This window comes from Malaclemys terrapin, chromosome 20 (assembly GCF_027887155.1).
Source record: "Malaclemys terrapin pileata isolate rMalTer1 chromosome 20, rMalTer1.hap1, whole genome shotgun sequence".
In the NCBI taxonomy this organism is placed as follows: Eukaryota; Metazoa; Chordata; order Testudines; family Emydidae; genus Malaclemys; species Malaclemys terrapin.
Window position 1 is genome coordinate 2,394,414 of NC_071524.1, and position 24,718 is coordinate 2,419,131.

The 24,718-nt window shown below is 46.0% G+C and overlaps 1 protein-coding gene across 1 annotated transcript in view; it reads left to right on the forward strand.

Moving 5' to 3' along the window:
- Nucleotides 1-299: 299 nt before the first annotated feature.
- The window catches only part of LOC128826327 (olfactory receptor 5V1-like), a 29,778-nt gene continuing 5,359 nt past the window's right edge, over nucleotides 300-24,718 (forward strand). Inside the window, exons 1-2 of the mRNA XM_054009575.1 lie at nucleotides 300-527; nucleotides 12,220-12,325. Of these exons, the coding sequence (XP_053865550.1) occupies nucleotides 300-527; nucleotides 12,220-12,325 (334 nt within the window). The remainder of the gene's footprint in view (nucleotides 528-12,219; nucleotides 12,326-24,718) is intronic.

A 24,718-nucleotide genomic window follows, 5' to 3' on the forward strand; every position in this document is an offset into this window, starting at 1 on the left:
CCCTCTGTTGCTTTTTTCTGGAGTTGACTCCTTCTGGGATTCCAACCCTCTTCTTCCTCAAACCTCAAGAGTAAAATATTTATGAGCAAGTACACAACTTAGGAGCCTACAGATATTTCCACACTGCATTCACGGGATGTGTGATTACAATATATAGATACCTTTAGTCCTGTTTTAACAACTTGTTAATTATCTGGGTTCCAGAATCTAGGGACATGCAGGGACTAAATTAGAGTTAGGATAATAAAGGGATGGCTTAACTGGAGAGCGATATGTGGTGTACTATGTGAGAGGAAGATATGAATGAGATTAAAAGGGAAGTCTATAAAGCCCAGGCCCAGCGGAAGGCCTTCTCCACCTGCACCTCCCACCTGGCCGTGGTCACCTTGTTCTACACCACGTGCATGTTCAATTATAACCGGCCCAGCTCCGGACATCCCTTGTATGTAGACACCCTGGCTTCCGTTCTCTACAATGTTGTCACGCCCATGCTGAACCCCCTCATATACTGCCTGAGGAACAAGGAGGTAACGGCAGCTCTGAAAGATGCAATAGGGCAAAAAAATTCCTCTTTGAAAATGCGAAAGTCCTAAGGGACAGGGGAATGTCAACACTGGGCCCATCCAAACCTTGAACCATGTCCCTTTCCCCACTTCATCCCCTTCCTTAATGGACCTTGTGGAGAAGAGAATTGCCTACATTTCCCTTAACGCTTGTAGTTGTATCACGATAATGACTAGACTTGGTAGAATTTGATTTTTAATTTGTATAATTTCGACGGAAGCTGCTTTTTAAATCAATATTTATTTATTTAAATGTTCACAGTGGCGGGAAATTATGTGAGTGGTGATCAGCAGCGGGACAGACAATAACTTCAGGACTGAAGCTGATCTCTTTCTATTAGAGTCCAAACTGCGACCTAATGTGAGAGGCAGATTATCCTCCATCTGCTAATAGATGGCTCCTACACCTCTCTTTGCAGCACCAGGGGCTGGTCCCTGTCATAGACAGGATCCTGGGGTATTGTACTTTGGGTCTGGTCCAGTCTGGCAATGCCTATGATCTTGTGCCTGTTGGTCTAAAGGGTGTGGGAGTGAACTCTTTGTTACTGAAAGTGGTTAGGGGCTTCAGAAACCAAAAAGATGGAGTTTAATTAGGCTGGTACTAGGAGACCGAACACAGGAACAGGCATCAGGCCTCCTGGGTTCTATCCCTGGCTCTGGGAGGACAGTGGGGTCTAATGGTGAAAGTGGGAGGGCTGGGAGTCAGCACTACTGGGTTTTATTGCCATCTGTGGTGGGGGAGTGGGACTTAGTGAGTTAGAGAATTGGGGGCTGGGAGTCAGGACTCCTGGGTTCTAACTCTGGGAGGGGAGTGGGGGCTAGTGGGTTAGAGCATAGGACTAGGTATCAGGACGCCAGGGTCCTAATTCCAGTTATGCCATTCATTCTTTGTATGACCCTGGGCAAGATACTTTCCTTCTCTGGGCCACAGTTTTCCATCTGGAAAATAGAGGGATAATAATATATACAGAGCAAACTCATATGGAATTAATAGGTTAGATTTATGCAAAGTTTAATAATTGGTAATATTTCCGTAGTCAGAGCAAGATTTTAAAACACTGTTACACACACACACACACACACACACACACACACACACACACACCATTTTATTAGGCTAGTTTCATTGCTGAACTTGTATTTAAAATCCACAAGATTTTCAAATTATATTTATGTCATAAATATACAACCTGTTAGAAATACAAGATCTGTCACATGGGATGTTGCTTGTATTTCTTTTTAAGTAAAAATAGTATCATTTATCATTATTTAGAAAGTCAGTGAAAACTGCTGGTTATTTGACATTTGGAAAACACCTTCATTCCCACATATTCAAGAATATTTCTACGTGAAACCTCCCATACACAGGAAAGACTTTGGCTCAGAACTGTGCTGTTCAGATGGGCTCATCCCTGTGTCATCAAATTTTGGAATTTTAACCTCTTTTACCCACCCCAGTCTCTAAATTGCATCCAATTCTAACTTGGATTTGAATCCATGCCCCAGTGACTGAAGTTGTTGACTGAGCGGGAGTTAACACCCCATTGAAGAGGATTAATCAACAGTTCAGTTTCACACTCCTTTGATATGGCTGGATAGAGACAGAGCTATTGTTCCCCTCCTGGCAATAAAGAGCTTTTGGCAACTGCCTCTGGTGATTAAAGACCCCAGGGGAATTAGAACAGAGAAGGCTAGTCTGCTCACAATTTTTTATGTGTACAGATAGGAAGCTGAAGTCAGGCTGCCATCCTCACCCCAGAGATCCCCAGGAACTTTATCCAAACAACCACACACAGCCATGCACTCATATATGAAAATGCAGTCAAACACACACAGAATCATGCATTCCCACATGTAGAAACACAGAGTAAAACAAACTCACATATATACAAAATCAAAGAAACACACAGCCCACAAACAGGTTGTGGAATCTCCATCTCTGGAGATATTTAAGAGTAGGTTAGATAAATGTCTATCAGGGATGGTCTAGACAGTATTTGGTCCTGCCATGTGGGCAGGGGACTGGACTCGATGACCTCTTGAGGTCCCTTCCAGTCCTAGAATCTATGAATCTATGAAACACAGGCTTACACAATTAATGTCCAAAGATCAGAGGGGTAGCCGTGTTAGTCTGAATCTGTAAAAAGCAACAGAGGGTCCTGTGGCACCTTTGCAAGTCTTGCATCTGAAGAAGTGAGGTTCTTACCCACGAAAGCTTATGCTCCCAATACTTCTGTTAGTCTCAAAGGTGCCACAGGACCCTCTGTTGCTTTTTAATGTCCAAAGAGTACATGAGCTCTACTCATATACAAACACACAAAAAACAGAGAGACACTGACACACTCAATGTCCAGCCAACAGTATTCAAACACTCAGATACAAACACACAAACATGCACTCTTGTGTGTCTTAATAAGAAAGGGCTTCTCTGTTTATATACTGTCCCTGGAGCAAAATTCACCCCGTGAAACTAGAATAATAGAATCACAGGACTGGAAGGGACCTCACAAGGTCATCTAGTCCAGTCCCCTGCACTCCTGGCAGGACTAAGTATTATCTAGATCATACCTGACACTCCAGGTGTTTCTCTAACCTGCTCTTAAAAATCTCCAACGATGGAGATTCCACAACCTCAATAGGCAATTTATTCCAGTGCTTAACAATCCTTACAGTTAGAAGTTTTTCCTAGTGACCCACCTAAACCTCCCTTGGTGCAATTTAAGCCCATTGCTTCTTCCCCTATCCTCAAAATTTATGGAGAATGTTTTTTTCTCCTTCCTCTTTCTAACATATTTTGTTGTACTTGAAAGCTGTTATCACGTTCCCCTTCAGTCTTCTCTTCTCCAGACTAATCAAACCATTTTTTTCAATCTTCCCTCATTGATCATGTTTTCTACACCTTTAAACATTTTTGTTGCTCTTCTCTGGACTTTTTCCAATTTATCCACATCTTTTCTGAAATGTGGGGCCCAGAACTGGACACAATACTCCAGTTGAGACATTATCAGCATGAAGCAGAGCTGAAGAAGTACTTCTCGTGTCTTGCTTACAACATTCCTGCTAATGCAGCCCAGAATTATGTCCACTTTTTGACGCATATTTAGTTTGTGATCCAATATGACTCCCAGGTGTCTTCCTAGGTGATCATCTCCCATTTGGTACGTGTGGAACAGATTGTTCTTTCCTAAATGGAATACTTTGCATTTGTCCTTATTCTATTTCATCCTATTTACTTCAGACAATTTCTCAAGTTTGTCCAGATCATTTTGAATTCGATTCCTATTCTCCAAAGCTCTTGAAACCCCTTCCAGCTTGGTATCATCCAAAAACTCCCAGACCCCGCACCCCCTCCTGCACCCAAGATCCCTCCCGCACCCCCTCATGGACCCCAACCCTCTGCCCCAGCCCAAAGCCCACACCCTGCAACCAAACTCCCTTCCAGAGCCTGCACCCCACTCCCCCTTCTGCACCCAAACTCCCTTCCAGAACCTGTACCCCACACCTCCCTACACATCCAAAATCCCTCCCAGAGCCCGCACCCCCTTCTGCACTCCAACCCCCTGCCCCAGCCTGGTGAAAGTGAGTGAGGGAGAGTGAGGGAGGGAGGGAGTGGGGATAGAGTGAGCAGGGGGTGAGAAGATGTGGGGCCTGGGGCTGAGCAGGGGAGCTTGGTGGTCCCCTTAAAATTTTAAATGAAAATGGGTGTCCTCGGTTTGCTGAAGTTTGAGAACCGCTGCTCTAGGCCATTATCTAAATCATAGATGAAGATACTGAACAGTACCAGACCGAGAGCTGATCCCTGTGGGATCTAAACTAGTTTAAATCACATCTGTAATTAAATAGGTGGAATTTTGTGTATAGACTGTTAGAATTTCTCTCAAGCCCTTAGCCTTGTGGATCCCAAGAACTCAGTCCTAATTCGGACTCATCACTCAAGTTTTTTTTACTGGCGAATACTAACACTAAGACAGAACCGATCAGACTCATGTGTAGCGGATGGTGAGGGGTTTAGCTCAAATTCAAAGAATATTGGTTACTTTATCAACAAATGTGACCCTGTGCATGTGTCTACCTGTCCATATCATTTCATGCCCTTTAGGAGTGCTCAGGTTATTTTAGACCCAGTTCCTGTTTGTATCATGCTCTATTGATGTGCCACATGTTCCCTCTTTGTATTTTGTTAGTTTCCTCCCTGTCTGCTAAGTCTCCTTCCACATGATTTTAGCCATAGCTGCTGACCCAATTATTGCTTGAACTTGTTTTTACATAGCTTATCACTTGCCTTTTCCTTTACTGCTGGACCCACTCAGACCAATTGAGGCCTACAAAAGACACACAGCACTCACATACACCAACACTAGAGTGACCAGATGTCCCAATTTTATAGGGACAGTCCCGATATTGGGGGCTTTTTCTTATATACGTACCTATTACCCTCCACCCCATCCCGATTTTTCACACTTTCTATCTGGTCACCCTAACCAAAACACAACCATGCAGAAAAGCAAATTAACGTGCTCACACACTAAACACCATGAACCACACAGTGACACAGAAACAGGCACTCGCTGAGTGGCTAAACAAGAAAACACAGCTCGGTTTGGATTCTGTTCCTGGATTTTTGTAATTAAGGTGGTACCAGGAGACTGAAAATAGGAGCAGGCATTAGGACTCCTAGGTTCTATCCCAGCTCTGGGAGGGGAGTGGGGTCTAGTGGTTAGATTGAGGTGGCTGGGAGCCAGGACTCCTGGGTTCTATGCTTATCTCGAGGTGGGGTCCTGAGGGTTAGAGCAGAGGGGGCTCTAGGGCTTGGATTCTATCACTGGTTGTGGGAGGGGAGTAGGCTGTACTGGTTAGATGGAGGGGTTAGACTGAAAGGGCCGGGAGTTAGGAATCCTGGGATCTATTCCTGGCTCTGGGAGGAGAATGGAGTGTAGAGGATAGGATTTGGGATCATGTCTCCAAGGTTATAATTCAAGCTATAATTCTTTGTGCCACAGTTTTCCATATGGAAAATAGAGGGATAATAATATGTACAGAGCAACCTCATATAAGAATTAATAGCCAGGTCATATTTCTGCCAGGTTTGAAAATCAATTAATATTTCTGTAGGGATAGTGGTGACATTGTTTTTACTTTTTAAACACACACACACACACACACACACACACACACACACACACACACACACTTGGATCATTTCATTGCTGAACTTGTTTTTAAAATCACAACGATTTTCAAGTTATGTTTATGTCACAAATAAGCAACCTGTCTGTAAATACAGGATCTGTCATGTAGGATGTTGTTTGTATTTCTTTTTAAGTAAAAATAATGTCCTTTGTCGTTTTTTAGTCTAGTAAGTCAGTGAAAACTGCTGGTTTATTTGGTGTTTGACTTTCACCTTGAAAAAACATATGCAAGAACGTTTCTACCTGAAATCTTCCCTAGACAGGAAAATCTGCTTCAAAATTGTGTTATTGAGATGGGTTTGTATTTGTGGCATCACATTTTGGAATCTTAACCCCTTTTCCCCATCCCTGTCTCTAAATTGCAGCCAATTCTAACATGGGTTTGATTCCATCCCCCAGTGATTGAAGGAGCTGACTGTATGGGAGTTAACACCCCATTGAGGTGGATTAATCAGCAGTTCAGTTTCACACTCCTTTGATGAGGCTGGATAGAGACAGAGCTATTGTTCCCCTGCAGTTAATGAAGAGCATTTGGCAACTGCCTCTGGTGATTAAAGAGCCACGGGGAGTTAGAAAAGAGACACTCATTAGGCCTGCTTTGCTCACAGATTTGTATCAAGCAACAGAGAGTCCTGTGGCACCTTTGAGACTAACAGAAGTCCTGGGAGCATAAGCTTTCGTGGGTAAGAACCTCACTTCTCTGAGATTTGTACCAGTACAAGTAGGAAGCTGATGTCAGGCTGCCATCCTCATCCCAGAATGCTCCAGGAACTATATATAAACGACCACACACAGCCATACTCTCATACACAAATACACAGTCAAACACGCAGAGAGACTCATGTACTTCCACATGTAGAAACACAGGCATGCTTGCTAGATAAGGAAATTAACTGGCAGAGCTTCAGCAATACTGTTATGGCTCAATGGGGAGTAGGTCAAGAATTACTCCCCATATAGCTATGATGGTATAACAGCCCACGTGGACCCTCTATGCGGGAACAAAAGTGAAGTTCCAGAGTGATTATTCCAGAATGAAGTTCTTTTTTTAGTCAGGAATAGTGTGTCCACGTGCGGAGTTACACCAGCATAATAATTATTCCACTTTAGTTTTGCTGGCCGATTTTCCTTCATAGGCCTGGTCTATACTACCCGCCTGAATCGGCGGGTAGAAATCGACCTCTCGGGGATCGATTTATCGCGTCCCGTCGGGACGCGACAATCGATCCCCGAATCGGCGCTCTAACTCCACCAGCGGAGGTGGTAGTAAGCGCCGCCGACAAAAAGCGGCAGAAGTCGATTTTGCCGCCGTCCTCACAACGGGGTAAGTCGGCTGTAATACGTCGAATTCAGCTACGCTATTCACGTAGCTGAATTTGCGTATCTTAAATCGACTCCCCGCTGTAGTGTAGATGTACCCATAGATAGGCACTTACACTCCTTAGACTGCAGAGTTAGGTCAATGCAAGGCAGCTTACATTGACCTAGCTATGGAATTGTCTACACTTAAATTTTGCTGCCACTGACGTAATTGCCCAGCTACACTGATTTAATAACTGCACCTCCATGAGCGGCGTCGAGTCAAGGTTGATGTAGTGAGGTTGACACATAGTGTTGGTGTAGACACTGCATTGCTTATGTTGACTATTACTGGCTTTCAAGAGTCTTCCCCACACTGACAGTGCAATGGATACAGGAGCTTCTGGTGATGACTTACACCACTGACACAAGGAGCAAAGTGTTGACACACAAAAGCGATGTAATTACTGCAGTGGTTGTATGCTGATGCAAGTTAGGTTGACTTAATTTTGTAGGCAGCTGGTTTAAAACAAACAAAAGGAAATATTCACGCAATGCACAGTTAACCTGTGGAACTCTTTGCCAGAGGATGTTGTGAAGGCCAAGACTATAACAGGGTTCAAAAAGAACTAGATAAATTCATGGAGGATAGGTCCATCCATGGCTTTTAGACAGGATGGGCAGAGATGATGTCCCTAGACTGTGTTTGCCAGAATCTGGGAATGGGTGACAGGGGATGGATTACTTGATGATTACCTGTTTTGTTCATTCCCTCTGAGGCACCTGGCATTGGCCAGTGTCGGAAGACAGTTTAATGGGCTAGAGGGACCTTTGGTCTGATCCAGTATGGCCGTTCTTATGTAATGTAGACATGGCCTCAGTCCCTTTGGAGTGTTTGAAAAGAGCTCTTCTCCCAGCCTGGTGTTTATCCCTTTGATGTATTTTCAGAGAAGAATCAGATCCTCTCTCAGCTTTCTGCAAAGTTTATAAAACGTTATTGCTTTTTAAACACATTTATATATGCATCCTTTCATTGCTGAACTCTCATTTTGCATTTGTCTGTATTTCTTTTTAATTAACAACTTTTATTATAGTTTGGTAGAAAACTAAGTCAATGAAAACTGCAAGTGCATTTGGCATTTGGCTTTCATCTTCACACATCAGTATGAAATCTACATACACAGAAAATCCTGTGGCTCAACACTTTGCTGTTGAGATGGGTTTCTCCTCATGCCATCACATTTTGGACTCTTCCCCATTGCAGGATCTAAATTGAATTTGCATCCAGTTCTAACATGGATTGGAGTCTAATCCCCAGTGATTGAATGAGCTGGTTGAGATGGAGTTAGCACCCCATTGTAGGTTAACTAGCAGTTCAGTTTCACACTCCTTTGACCTGGCTGGCTATGCCAAGCAATGAAGAGCATGTGGCTATTTCCTCTGCTGAATAAAGACCTAAAGGGAGAGATACTGACCAGAACAGGTCTACACATAGATTTTGTACAATTGCAAATCAGAAGGTAATGGCAGTCTGCCAGTGCAAACCCAGAGATTCCCAAGAACTATACCCAAACAACAACATACATGCGCGTGCGTACACACACACATTCATATAAACATTCACACACAAACTCCACAAACCACACACTCACAGATCCTAATAAGGACAGTCTTAGTGTCTAAATAATACAGGTGTGAAACTCTGTACCTCAAAGTAGCACCCTGGAACCTCCATATTCGCCACTGTGATATGATTATGATATGTTTTGCACAATGCATGCCTTGTGAGGTCTCATTTGACGTCTTGATCTGTTGAACAATAATAACCTGTTGTATGTGCTCTCACTGTTTGTAAAGTTATTAAGTATTATTATATGTGTTACTGAAATATGTTCTGAGGCTGGGAACAGCCACAACCAGCCTTTCAGTTACAACAAAGCAATAGCCATCAATATCCACATGGGCATTAATAGCTCATCAACACACACCCAATCCACTATCCCAGAGACTTCTGGGTGGAGGCACATAAGCCATGGGGACAGAGTAACCCACGTCACAGGAAAGATCTTTCCAGTGAGCTGGAGGAAAGTATAAAAGAGAGACAGTGGCATCATCACTGCACCCCGGGAACCCCGTCACAACAGTGATGCTTGGTTTGGGCTCCGTTCCTTGAGAAATATTCACCTAACTAAAGCAGAACTACCGGTAAGGTACAGACACTCACGTACACATAAACACACAGCAACGCACGCTCCTATACACAACATGTAGTGAAACGCCTACAAACCTGCCTTCGTACCCAAACACAGTCTCTCCTGGACACGCTAACAGTGACTCAAACACACAGTCATGGGCAGATTCACAGACACAATCACATGGACAGAAACACAAACAGACAAACAAACACACACACACACATATACACACAAAAAGGGCTTCTCCACACTTACAAATTTGCAGCCTTGACAACAAGACCTTCTGCCACTCAAACTTATTCCCATTATGGGCTTTAGCCCAAAATTCTGCTTCTGAGATGGTTTTGTCCTTATGCCCATTCCATTTTGGACTCTTATCCCCCTTCTCCATTAAAGGACTGGTCTAAACCATACACTGGCATGGCTACATCGGAGAGGGCTGTCCTTCTTTTATAGAGATAGCTCCGTCAGTATAAGCTGTAGAGTAGATGCATTTATACCAGTCCTATCCATTTACAGCTAAACCAGCCTTAAACATGGGGCCACTCCGAGGCCTGGTGTTATGGTTTGCTGTGTGTCTGAGATAATGTAGTGTAGACATTATTACAGTAATGGAGCGGTTCTTCTGTCACTGTTGTAAATACACCTCCTGGAGAGGCGATAAATTCAGTCAATGAAAGAACTCTTCCTTAGACCTAGTGTTGGCTACACTGGGGCTCAGGTCAGCCAAACTGTGCCTCTCAGGGGTGTGAATTGGTCGTTGTAGCTGATATCTCTCGAGTAAACTGGGCCAGCAGAATAACTATGATACCATTACAAGCTGTGTCTGCATTAGGAGTGCTTGTCTGGGTAGCTGTACCAGCAACATTTCCTAGTGCAGACAAGTCCTCAGTCTGTAAAATGCGTCCTTTTCGAGTGTGGGGTTCAGTCCAAGCCAGCAGGGATGGAATGGGGGAGCTGGTGGGGAGTTGACACCCCACTGAAGTGTTTGGGGTGTTGGAGGGGTCAGTGCTCTTACCGCTGCTGTTTTCCGGTGGAGAACATTATTGCAGATGCAGAGCAGAGCAGCCTTGTGTTGAAGGCTGGTAGATCTGTAAACGTTCAGCAATCTATACACAGAGCACAGAACAGGACCCCAAATTCCTAACCACACGGCTTCTCTCTCTGCTGCCTTTGCAACCAAGCCACTAGTCCTGTATCAGGAACATCCCAGCGGATGAGGCTAATGTCATATAGGCTTAAATCAAATGTATCTCAATTACTCTTGCACCATCATAAATTGGTGCAACATGGCCTATAGACGCATGGAATGCAGCATGCCAACACAAACATGAAAACAATTGCACATACACACACATGCCCAAACAGACAAACAGAGGGCACCAGAAAACCACCCCAGCCCAGCAGGCAGATAGAGTCACCAAAAAATGTGCTCAGGTACGCATGATACTCTAGTGCAGAAACATATACACTCGCACATGGAATCAAGGACACACTTGCATGAATAGACACTAAAATACCACACAGAGATGTGTATGGCCTTCCGCTATCACATTTTTGGACTCTCAACCCCATTCCCCAGCTCAGCAGCTAACCTATATTAAGTTCTAGCATGGATATGAGTCTACAGCCTCATGGCCAGGCTGGGGGAGAGGAAGGCTAAAAACCCAATTAGCTGGAATAGCCCCTGTTGGAGTCTGGTTTATGTCAAAAAGTCCAGAAGTGTGTGCCCAGAGCCCAGAACAGGACCCCACATTCCTATCCACATGGCTTCTCTTTCTGCTGCCTTTGGAAACCATTTGCCAGCCCCCAACCCATAAGATTCTCTGTGGTGAGGCTTGTGTCCGTGCAAAGTGGGGGTTTTCCTGAATGTTTGCAACATCTGCTGATTTAATCACTAGCTCAGCCCTGATGCTCCTTTGATGTGCCTGGCTATTGTTCCCTGCAAGTCCATGAATACCACGTGGCGACTTCCTTTGATGATTAAAGGGTGGGGAGGGACTTGGGAGGGAGACACTGGCCCCAGCATATAAGAGAGGCTGGAAAGCCTCAAGGCCAGGAGACACCACAAGCCCTGGGAGAGACCGTGCTGCCTCTGAGGCCCAGCTTTGTCAGAGCCCCTGACAAAATGATGCTTTGCCTGGAGACATCTCAGCCAGCCTGGACCTGGGGAGAATGAGACTCACACACTGATGGGTAAGTCCTGCTCTGCTTTGCAGACCTGACACTTGATTTTTTGAACCTTAGCAGCATCGTTTGGGTAAAAACACAGGTGCTTCTCCTGGGAAAAGGAAGCCACAGGACACATTTAGTTATCTGATGTTGGCCACTGTAAGCAGGAAATTAGACTAGAGGGACCATAGATCTGTTTGTGTCTGGTAATTCCTAGTCCCAATCTTTTTTCTCAGCATCTCTCTCCTGATATCTCACTCATCTTTCTTTGTCTTTTGCTTTCTCTCCATCCAGCCTTCTGCCTGTCCACCTTTCACTCTTTCCCTGTCTGTTTCTCTGACTGTTTTGCTCTATGTGTTTGCTCTATGGGCTGGCAAATGGTTTCCAAAGACAGCAGAAAGAGAAGCCATGTGGACAGGAATGTAGGGTCCTGTTCTGGGCTCTTGGCAATAGTTTTTTAAATGGAAGGTGCTGCTTAGTTTGGATCTCGTTGATAGAGACAAACTTCAAAGCACATTGCTCCGTTTTCCTGGTGAGATCCTCCATTTAGTGGCTTCTACTGAAAATTGCCCTGGCAAATAGCTTTTCTACATTTGATAGAAAAGCCAGTACAGGGGGTCACCTTTCCCAAAGAAGCATGTTTAAGCCAGACTGGAAGTACATTAGTGCTATACTTGTGTCTGTGTGTAGAATATTTTCTTCTTGGGTTTCCTTTCAAAATCAGAGACATTTTCATTCTCTCTCTCTCTCTCTCTCTCTTTCTTTTCACTCTCTCACTCTCTCTCTTCCCCTGTGTTCCAGGAGGCGCTTTGGTTTCAGAAAACTTTTCCCATTCACAAGAAGTATCCAAATGGTTCATCACTGACCTACCGCCCCAACAGCAGCACTTGCTGGAATATTGAGAAAGGTAAGTGCTCCCCTGTAGAGGCATAGGTAAAGTGAAAAAAATACATCACTTTCTCTGCACAACATACAACGGAGACTCTCATTCATCTGTTTCCTCTTTCTCTAATGTTTTTTCTCTCACTGTTCCCTTTTCCATTGACTGTATGTCTAAATTCAGTGATGATTGTGAATTGCAGGTAGTCTTATCCAAAGACAAGTTGAACTGTACCTGACTTCCAGCATTGAAAGATTAGTAACCACCACTGGGAAAATTCCCACCAATCATATCTAAGCCACTGCACTTTCTGGTCTTTCTGTGGGATAGTGCTGCCTGGTTTGGATCTGGTTTCTTGAGAGAACAAGCACATTGCTGGGTTTCAAGGCAGAACTCTGTTTTCTGCTTTTTTGCACAGACTAATGCTCTTTTTCTCTAGAGGATGATTTCTCAGGCAGAGGTGGGTTGGCTGCCACCAGAAAGGGGGGTCCAAAGAGGATGGATCTAGACTGTTCTCAGTGGTACCAGATGACAGAACAAGGAGTAATGGTCTCAAGTTGCAGTGGGGGAGGTTTGGGTTGGGATTAGGAAACACTATTTCCTAATAGGAGAGTGGTGAAGCACTGGACTGGGTTCCCTAGGGAGGTGGTGGAATCTCCATCCTTAGAGGTTTTTAAGGTCAGGCTTGACAAAGCCCTGGCTGGGATGATTTAGTTGGGAATTGGTCCTGCTTTGAGCAGGGGGTTGGACTAGATGACCTCCTGAGGTCCCTTCCAACCCTGATATTCTATGATTCTATGATTTCCCCAGACTTTCCCTGGAACAATATCCAAACACAGCTGAAGCTTTCTGAATAACTAAATAAGAAAGTGTCAGTGTGTTTGGACGTTGTTTCTGGAGTTGACTCCTTCAGGGATTCCATCCCTCACCTTCCTTCAATCTCCAGGAGAATCTCTGGTCTCTGAGAACTGTTCCCATTGGTGAGTCATCAAATCCAAACCATCTGAATGAATCATCACTGCCCTACCGCCCCAAGGGAAGCACTTGCTGGCATATTAAGAAAGAAATTGCTTCTCTCTGAGGCGTTGGTCAAGTGGGTATATACAGTCTTTTCTCCACATAGCACAAAAAAAGGACTCTGATTCACATGCTCCCTCTCTTTCTCGGGTGTTTTCTCTCTGGTTTTCCCTTTTTCAATGACTCTTTGTTTTAATTCAATGATCATTGTACATTGCAGATAGTCATATCCTGAGACTGCATAAAGTCCTGGAGCTGTACTCCAGCTTCACATGACTAGCAAACTCCCCTTGGGAAATTCCCACCAACAATATGTAAAGCACTGCACTGTCTGGTCATTGTGAAGGATAGTACTGCTTGGTTTGGATCTGTTTCTTGAGACAACAAGCACATTGCTGGGTGTCCACGGGGAACTCCTCCTTTGGTTTGCATTGGTTTATGCTTTCTTTTTCTAGAAGAGTGACCTGGATATGGCTGGCTGGAAGCCACTATTTCCCCCCATCCCCTCCAAAAAATTCCCAGGAACAATATCCAAACAGAGCTGGCACTCCTCTGGAGAGCTGAATAAGAAACTGCTGCTCTGTCTGGGCATTGTTTCTGCAGTGGAGTCCATACGGGATCTTATCAAATGGATTCTTCAAAGCTCCAGGAAAGTTCTTTATTTCTGAGAAATTTCCCAATGGTCAGAAGAGGAACCCACAGAGTCACAATGGAGCTTCACTGACTTTGCACCCCAGCAGGAGCACTGGCTGGAATATTGACAAGGGTAAGTGCTCTTCTGCTGAGGCATTGGTTAAGTGAAAAAAAATCCAGTGTTTTCTCTGCACAGCACAAAAGGATGAGGCTCATTCATATATTTCCTCTCTCTTCAGGGTATTTTCGCTGTTTTCCTTTTTTCCATTGACTGTTTAAATTCAATGATCAGTGTGAAGTACAAGTAGTCCTGCCCAAAGACAGGGTAAAGAAGTGCACCTCTACTCCAGTACTGACTGAATAGCAACCATCACTGGGGAAATTCCAACCAACCATATCAAACCACTGCACGCTTTGGTCGTTCTGTAGGATAGTGCTTCCTGGTTTGGATCTGTTTTCTTGAGAGAACAAGCACATTGCTGGGTTTCAATGCAGAACTCTCGTTTGTGGGTTTTGGGTTTGGTTTTTGGCACAGACTAATGCTGTTTATCCCTAGAGAAAGGTTTCACAGGTAGAGGCTGGCTGGCTCCCACCATTTCCCCAGACATTCCCAGGAACTATAGCCAAACACAAGTGGGGCTTTCTGAATATAAGAAAGTGCCAATGTGGTTGGATGTTCTTCCTGGAGTTGAGTCCTGGAATTCCACCCCAACTTCCAGGGGAATCTCTGGACTCTCAGAACTTTTCCTAAATGTCCAAACCAACCAAATGGACCATCACTGACCTACCACCCCAATGGGAGCACTTGCTGGAATATTGAGACAAGTAAGTGCTCTCCTGTTGAGGCATAGGTCTAGTGAAAAAATCCATCATTGTCTCCACACACCCCAAATCCACAAGGCTTCTTAGTATGATTTCAGGCTCTGTCTTGCTCTTGGGTTTCCTCTTCTCAATCACTGATTGTTTCTCCACACAGCACAAAATGATGATGCTCACTTCATATTTTTCCTCTTGAACTCCCTCTCTAGAGTTTTCTGTCTCTGTTGCCCTTTCCATTGACTGTTTGTTTAAATTCAGTGACCGTTGTGAAATGCAGGTAATCTTACCCCAAAACAGGATAAAGAACTGAACTGTACTCCACCTTTGAATGATTAGCAACCACCACTGGGAAAATTCCCACTAATCATATCTAAACCACTGCACTCTCTGGTTGTTCTGTGGGATAGTGCTGCCTGGTTTAGATCTGGTTACTTGAGAGAACAAGCACATTGCTGGGTTTCAAGGCAGAAGTCCAATTTGTTGGTTTTTCTTTTTGGGCACAGACTAATGCTCGTTTTCTCTAGAGGACAATTTCCCAGGCAGAGGCTGGTTGGCTGCCACCATTTTCCCAGGTATTCCCAGGAACACCAGCCAAACACAGCTTAAGCTTTCTGAATAACTAAATAAGAAAGTGCCAGTGTGTTTGGATGTTGTTTCTGGAGTTGACTCCTTCAGGGATTCCACCCCTCGCCTTCCTCCAACCTCCAGAAGAATCTCTGGTCTCTGAGAACTTTCCTATGGTATGAATGGACCATCGCTGACCTACTGCCCCAACGGGAGCACTTGTAATATTGAGAAAGGTAAGTGCTCCCCTGTTGACTCATAGGTTAAGTGAAAAAACTACAGAATTTTCTCCACACAGCATCAATCCACAATGCCTATTTCTATGTTTTCAGGCCTGTCTTGCTCTAGGTTTCTTATTCTCCAGTCACTGAGAATTTAAATGCAGTAATCATTGTGAACTGCAGGCTGTCTCACTCAAAGATATGACAAAGAACTGCACCTGAACTAGAGCACCAAATGCAGCACAACCTCAAAATAGGAAATTCTAACCATCTTCCCTGAACTGCACCACTTTCTGGTTGTTCTGTAGGATAATGCTGTCTGGTTTGGATCTAGTTACTTGAGAGAATGAGCACATTGATGGGTTTCAATGGTGAACTCCAAATTATGTTTTGTTTCACACAGGTTAATGCTTTCTTTTCCTAGAAGAATTGTCTCTGGATGTGGCCGCCTGACAGCCACCCTTCCCCTGCCAAATTCCAAGGAACAATATCCAAACACAGCTGGCACTCTCTGAGAACATTTCTCTATGGTCCAAAGAGGAACCCACAGAATCACAATGGAGATTCACTGACTTGCACCCCAACAGGAGCACTGGCTGGAAAATTTACAAGAGTAAGTGCTCCCCTGTTGAGGAATAGATCAAGTGAAAAAATACAGCATTTTCTCCACACAGCACAATGGTGACTCTCACTCATACGTTTCCTCTCTCTCAACTCTCCCCTCACTGTATTCCTTTTCCATCGACAGTTTAAGTTCAATGATCATTGGGAACTGCAGGTACTCTTGCCCTTAGAGATTCCTCATGGATTTCCACCCCTCGCCTTCCACCAACCTCCAGGAGAATCTGTGATCTCCGAGAACTCTTCCTATTGGTGAGAAGTCAAATCCAAACCATCCAAATGGACCATCACTGACCTACCGCCCAAATGGGAGCACTTGCTGGAATAGTGAGAAAGGTAAGTGCTCCCCTTTTGAGCCATTGGTCATGTGAAAAAACGCAGCATTGTATCCACACAGCACCAAACCACAAGGCTTAATTGTATGTTTTCAGTTTCTGTCTCGCTCTCAGTAACTTCTTCTCCAATCACTGATTGTTTAAATGCAATGATCCTTGTGAACTGCAGGCTGTCTCACTCTAAGATATGACAAAGAACTGCACCTGGCTTCCAGCGCTGAATGCGGAACAACCTCAGAATACGAAATGCTTCCAACATCCAAGAGAGTCCCAAAATAGGAAATTCTAACTAATTATGTCATCAGCCCAGCACTCTCTGGTCCTCTGTGGGACAGTGCTGCCTGGTTATGATCTCATTTCTTGTGAAACATAAGCACATTGCTGGTGTCCATGGAGAACTCCTCCTTTCGTTTTGCATTGGTTAATGCTTTTGTTTCCCAGAGTAATGTTCACCTGTTCATGGCTGGGTAGAAGCCACAGTTTCCCCCCAAAATTCCCAGGAACAATATCCAAACACAGCTGGCACTCTCTGAAGAGCTAAATAAGAAAGTGCTGCTCTGGTTGGACTTTGTTTTTACAGTGGAGTCCATATGGGATCCTTTCCGTTGGATGCTTACAACGTCCAAGAGAGTCCCTGGTTCCAATGGTCAGAAGAAGAATTCACAGTATCACAATGGAGCTTCACTGACTTTGCACCCCAACAGGAGCACTGGCTGGAATATTGATGAGGGTAAGCACTCTCCTGTTCAGGGATCAGTTAAGTGAAAAAAATACAGCATTTTATCTGCGCAGCACAAAACAATGACAGTCATTCATATATTTCTCTCTCTCTCTCTCATGTTTTTTCTCTCTTTTCCCTTCTCTGTTATCTGATTGTGAACTGCAGGTAGTCTGAGTCTAAAACAGGATAAAGAACTGCACCTCTACTCCCGCGTTGCAGGATTAGGAACCTCCATAAGGGAAATTCCCACCAATCATAGATAAACCACTGCACTCTCTGGTCGCTCTGTCGGATAGTGCTGCCTGGTTTGGATCTGGTTTCTTGAGAGAACAACCACATTGCTGGGTTTCAATGCAGAACTCTGATTTGTGGGGAGGGAGGTGGTTGTTTTTGTGAGTTTTTTTGTGTGTGTGTGTTTTTTTTTTTTTTTTTTTTTTTTTTTTGCACAGACTTATGCACGTTTTCCCTAGAGGAAGATTTCCCAGGCAGCGGCTGGCTGGCTCCCGCCACTTCCCCCAGAAATTCCCAGGAAGAATAGCCAAGCACAGATGGGGCTTTCTGAGTAACTCTATAAGAAAGTGCCAATGTATTTGGACGTTCTTTCTGGAGTTGACTCCTTCTGGGATTACACCCCTCGGGTTGCTCCAACCTACACAAGAATCTCTGGTTTCTTCTGAGAAATATTTGGTATTGGTGAGTAGTCAAATCCAAACCATCTGAATGAACCATCACTGCCCTATCACCCCAACAGGAGCACTTGCTGGAATGTCAAGAAAGGAAAGTGCTCTTCTGTTAAGGCATATGTTAAGTGAGTAAATACAGGATTTTCTCCACAGAGCACAAAACCAGGATTCTCATTCTTATGTTTCCTATCTCTTGAGTGTTTTCTCTCTCTGTTTTCTGTTTTCCCTCGACTCATGTTTAAATTGAATGATCATTGTAAACTGCAGGTAGTCATGGCCTAAGACAGGATAAAGAAGTGCACCTGTCCTCCAGCATCAAGTGACTCACAACCGCTACTGGGGAAATTCCCATTGATCATATTTATACCACTGCACTCTCCAGTCATTGTTAAGCATAGTACTGCTTTGTTTAGATCTGGTTTCTTGAGGGAACAAGCACATTGCTGGGTGTCCATGGTGAACCCCTCCTTTGCTGTGCATTGCTTTCTTGTTCTAGAAGTACATTGACTTGGAAAAATCCCAGGAACAGTATCCAAACACATCTGGCACTCTCTGAAGAGCTATAGAAGAAAATGAAGCTGTCTGGGCACTGTTTCTGCGGTGCAGTCCGTCAGATGCTTCAAACCTCCAAGAGAGTCCCTGATTTCAGACTGTTTCCCTATAGTCAGAAGAGGAACCACAGAATGTCAATGGAGTTTCATTGACTTTGCACCCCAACAGGATCAGTGGCTGGAATATTTACAAGAGTAAGTGCTCCCCTGTTGAGGCCTAGGTCATGTGATAAAACGCAGCATTTTCTCCGCACAGCACAATAGTGACTCTCACTCATACGTTTCCTCTCTCTCAACTCTCCCCTCACTGTATTCCTTTTCCATCAACAGTTTAAGTTCAATGATCATTGGGAACTGCAGGTACTCTTACCCTTAGAGACTCCTTATGGGTTTCCACCCCTCACCTTCCTCCAGCCTCCAGGAGAAGTCAAATCCAATCCATCCGAATGGACCATCACTGCCCTACCGCCCCAACAGGAGCACTTGCTGGAATATTGAGAAAGGTTAGTGCTCCCCTGTTGAGGCATAAGTCAAGTGAAAAAGTACAGCGTGTTCTCCCTTCTCCCCCCACCGCCCAGCGCAAATCCACAAAACTAACTTTCAGGCTCTGTCTCGCTCTCAATATCCTCTTCTCCAATCATTAATTCTTTAAATGCAATGATCATTGTGAACTGCAGGCTGTCTTACTCAAAAATACGAGAAAGAACTCACCTGGCCTCCAGTGCTGCATGTGGAGCAACCTCAAAATAGGAAATCCTAGTGAAAAACCATGTCATCACCACAGCACTCTCTGCTCGCTCTGCAGGACAGTGCTGCCTGGTTTGGATGTGGTTTTTGTGAAACACAAGCACATTGCTGGGTGTCCATGGACAACTCCTCCTTTTGTTTTGCACAGGCTAATGTTGTCTTTTCCTAGAGAAATCTTCACCAGGATGTGTCTGGCTGGCAACCACCATTTCCCTCAAATTCCCAGGAACAATATCCAAACACAGCTGGCACTCTCTGGAGAGCTACAGAAGAAAATGCTGCTCTGTTTGGGCATTGTTTGGGCTGTGGAGTCCTTACAGGATCTTATGAAATGGATTCCTCAAACCTCCGGGAGAGTCCCTTATTTCTATGAACATTTCCCAATCGTCAGAATCCACGGAACTGCAATGGAGATTGGCTGACTTTGCACCCCAATGGGAGCACTTGCTGGAATATTGACAGGGGTAAGTGCTCTCCTGTTGAGGCATTGGTTAAGTGAAAAAAATACATTGTCTCTGCACAGTACAAAACAGTGACTCTCATTTTTTCTCACTGTTCCCTTTGCCATCGACTTTGTTTAAATTCAGTGACCATTGTGAATTGCAGTTAGTCTTATCCAAAGACCCGTTGAAGAACTGCACCTGAACTCCAGCATAGAATGATCAGCAACCTGCACTGAGAAATTCCCACCAATCATATCTAAACCACTGCACTCTCTGGTCTTTCTGTGGGATAGTGCTGCCTGGTTTAGATCTGGTTTCTTGAGAACAAGCACATTGCTGGATTTCAAGGCAGAACTCCAATTTGTTGGTTTCTGTTTTTATGCACAGACTAATGCTCTTTTTCTCTAGAGGAAGATTTCCCAGGCAGGGGCTCTCCAGCTCCCACCATTTCCCCCAGACATTCCCAGGAAGAATAGCCAAGCACAGATGGTGCTTTCTGAGTAACTCTATAAAAAAGTGCCTATGTGTTTGGACGTTCTTTCTGGAGTTGACTCCTTCTGGGATTCCACCCCTCACATTGCTCCAACCTACATGAGAATCTCTGGTTTCTGAGAAATATTTCCTACTGGTGAACAATCAAATCCAAACCATCCACCCCAACGGGAGCACTTTGCTGGAATATTGAGAAAGGAAAGTTCTCCCCTGTTGAGGCCTATGTTAAATGAATAAATACAGCGCTGTCTTCACATAGCACAAAACGAAGACTCTCATTTCCTATCTCTCTCGAGTGTTTTCTCTTCGTTTTCCCTTTTTCATTGACTCTTATGTTTAAATTGAATGATCATTGTAAACTGCATGTAGTCTTACCCTAAGACAGGAAAAAGACCTGCACCTGCACCCCAGTGTTGAATGATTCGCAACCTCCACTGGGGAAATTCCTACCATATCTAAACCACTGCACGTGCCAGTCGTTCTGTCTGAGGGTGCTGCCTGGTTTGGATGTGGTTTCTTGAGAGAAGAAGCACATTGCTGGGTGTCCATGGTGAACCCCTCTTTTGGTTTGCATTGCTTTCTTTTTCTAGAAGAACATTAACCTAGAAGTGCCTGGCTGGCAGCCAAAATTTCCCTGCCAAATTCCCAGGACCAGTCTCCAGACACAGCTGGCACTCTCTGCATGAGCTAAATCAGTGCTGTTCTGTCTGGGCGTTGGTCCTACAGTGGAGTCCCTATAGGGTCCTATCCATCAGATACTTCAAACCTCCAAGAGAGTCCCTGATTTCTGAGAACATTTCCCAATGGTCAGAAGAGGAACCCACAGAATCGCAATGGACCATCACTGACCTACCACCCCAATGGGAGCACTGGCTGGAATATTGACAAGAGTAAGTGCTCCCCTGTTGAGGCAAAGGTCAAGTGAAAAACCACAGCTTTTTCTCTGCACAGCACAAAATGAGGACTCTCATTCCTGTGTTTCATTTCTCTAGTGTGTTTTCTCTCTTTTTTCCCCCCTTTTCCATTGACTATATGTTTAAACTCACTGATGGTTGTGAACTGCCGTAGTCTTACCCTAAGGCAGGATAAAAAACTGCACCTGTACCCCAGTGTTGAATGATTAGCAACCTCCACAGGGAAATTCCAAACAACCTTATCTTAAACCACTGCACTCTCCGCTCGGTCTCCAGGCAGTGGTGGCTCCAGGCACCAGCGCTCCAAGCGCGCGTCTGGGGCGGCAAGCCGCGGGGGGTGCCCTGCCGGTCCCTGCGAGGGCGGCAGTCAGGCTTCCTTCGGTGGCGTGCCTGTGGGAGGTCCGCCGGTCCCACGGATTCGGCGGCATTCAGTGGCGGATATGCCGAATCCGCGGGACCGGCGGACCTCCCGCAGACATGCCGCCAAAGGCAGCCTGCCTGCCGTGCTTGGGGCGGCAAAAAGGCTAGAGCAGCCTGCCTGTACCCCAAACTCATCCCCAGCCCTGCCCCACCCCAGAACCCACATCCCCAGTCAGAGCTTTCACACCCCACCACACCCTCAACCCTCTGCCCGAGCCCTGAGCCCCTCCAGCACCCCAAACACCTTATCCCCAGTCCCAGCCAGAGCCCTCACCCCCCACACTCCTACTCTCACCCTGGGCCCCTCCCACACCCCAACCCCCCCATTGCCAGCCCCAGATAGAGCCCTCACCCCCTACACTCCTACTCTCGCCTTGAGCCCCTCCCACACTCCAAACCCCTCATCTGCAGCCACAACCCTCACCCCTGCACCCCATCCCTCTGCACCCCTCCCACCCCCAAACTCCCTCCCAAAGCCTGCACCCCAATCCCCTGCCCCAGCCTAGGGCCTGAACCCCAGACCTCCTCCCTCACCCAAACTCCCTCCCAGAGCCTTGGGCAGGTCGGGGGGTGGGCAGGGGTAGGTTCTGGGCACCACCAAAATTTCTACAAACATGCCACCCCTGCCCACCCACTGCCTGGCACACACAGCCTTAGCCCTGTTATGGATCCCACACTCTCTGTAGCCTCCCCCCGCCATTTACTTCCTCACCCATTACTTGGCTTTCTTTGCTGGCTCCAGCCCCCTTGCGGAACGCAATTCCAGGGCCTCTGTCTCTTCCCGCTACCACCTCCAGTGCTCTGTGGGGCTCTGTGCCCAGCTGCCCAATTCTGCTAAGTTCTTGGGAAAGGCTGAACACGGCATGCCCAACCCCTGGCTCCAGAGGTGAAAGTAAGCCGGTCCGGTATGGTACGGTGTACTGGCAAGAGCCAGAATGCCGTGCCAGATCGCACTGGCTTCCGCGGCCAGGATTAAAAGGGCTCGGAGCTCCCCGCCGCTGCGGAGAGCCCCAAGCCCTTTAAATCCTGTCTGCAGCTCCGGCGGCAGGGCTGGGGCCAGGATTTAAAGGGCTTGGGGCTCCCCGCAGCCACGGGAGCTCCGGGCCCTTTAAATCCCGGCCCTAGCCCGGCAAGGCTCAGGGCTTCCCGCAGCTGCGGGATCCCCAAGCCCTTTAAATCCCAGATGGAGCTGCGGTGGGGATTTAAAGGGCCCAGAACTCTGCGGCGGCCGGAGCCCCGGGCCCTTTAATTTGTCTGTGAACCCCGGGGGCTCCCAGCCACCTCTGCAGCTGGGAGCCCTGGGTTGATCTAAAGGCTCTGGGGTTCCCAGCCACAGCCGGTGGCCCAGGGCCTTTAAATCCCGAGAGGTTCCGCCTCTTCCGGTTGATGCCACACCTTTTCCGGATGAGGCCACGCCCCCCCTCAGGACTCTGACAGTACTGGTAAGTCCTGTACTTTCACCCCTGTCTGGCTCCCAAGCGAGCCCCAACCAGCCACTCAGTGAGCTGTGCAGTACTACCAGCGGTGCTGGAAGGGGCATATTGTGCATGGCCAGCCCCCGGCCCTACCATGAGCTCCCAGCACATAGGGCAAAGTTTGCACAGACACATGCATGGCACAGTAGTGGCTGCAAAGGCACCCCACGGGGACTGCCCCCTTCCTACAGCTCCTCTGGCACTCCAGCCCCCCGGGACTCCGGTCTCCACCACTGCTTTACAAGGCAGGAATAGTCTCCTTCCTACTCCTGCTGCCCCGAGTTGGGAAGGAGCTGCTCCAGGGCGCCCTCCCTCTTAGGACTGCTGCAGCCCAAGGCCGGGTGATGAACCCAGAGCACTGAAAGTTCCCAGAGGCACCCGGGGATGATGCTGGGGCTCAGTGGGAGACCAGACATCTTCCTCCTGCCGAGCTTCACTTGCTTTCATGGCTTGCAGATCTCCACCTCCTGCTCTCTCACCTGCTTCCCACCATGGATCTGTCACATGTCACCCAAGCAGCCCCGTGAGCCGCTTCCGAGACAACTGAGCGCCAGCACAGGCCACCACGCACATGGTAGAAATAGTCCCCGCCGTATCCCATCCCGAGGCATTCAGCTGGGGGACCTGGGACGCGAGACCCACCCCCCCCCCACTCACCAGCGCAGTTTTCCCCATAACTCTGAGTGCATTGCAATCGACTGGCTACTCGGTGGCACCTGCATGTTCCAAACACTTTATTGGTATTCACAGTGTTAACCTACGGTGAAGCACAAGAGGTATCTATTTTTAAAAGGCTGTATGCAAAATAGGATCTCTTTATAGGTTAGTATATTAATTATCTCAAGCTCATTAGCATATATGTCACTTAGTTCCCACAGCAATTCTGTGGTTAAAGTGTGTGCTAATGGCCCTATCCTAAACTTATAAATGATCTGGGGAAAGGGGTAAACCGTGTGGTGGCAAAATTTACAGATGATATAAAACTACTCAAGATAGTTAAGTCCCAGGCAGACTGCAAAGAGCTACAAACGGATCTCTCAAAACTGGGTGACTGGGCAACAAAATGGCGGATGAAATTCAATGTTAATAAATGCAAAGCACTGCACATTGGAAAACATAATCCCAACTCTACATACAAAATGAAGGGATCTAAATTAGCTGTTCCCACTCAAGAAAGAGATCTTGGAGTCATTGTGGATAGTTCTCTGAAAACATCCACTCAGTGTGCAGCGGCAGTCAAAAAAGCCATCAGAATGTTGAGAATCAATAAGAAAGGGATAGATAATAAGACAGAAAATAACATATGCCTTTATATAAATCCATGGTGCGCCCACATCTTGAATACTGCGTGCAGGTGTGGTCGTCCTCATCTCAAAAAAGATACATTGGAATTGGAAAAGGTTCAGAAAAGGGCAACAAAAATGATTAGGGGCTGCTGTAAGAGGAGGGATGAATAAGACTGGGACTTTTCAGTTAAGAAAAGAGACGACTAAGGGGAGATACGATAGGGGTCTATAAAATCATGACTGGTGTGGAGAAAGTAAATAAGGAAATGTTATTTACTCCTTCTCATAACACAAGAACTAGGGGCCACCAAATGAAATTAATAGGCAGCAGGTTTAAAACAAACAACAAGAAGTATTTTTTCAAACAATGCTCAGTTAACCTATGGAACTCCTTGCCAGAGGATGTTGTGAAGGCCAAACTATAACAGGGTTAAAAAAACCCTAGATAAATTCATGGAGGATAGATCCATCAATGGCT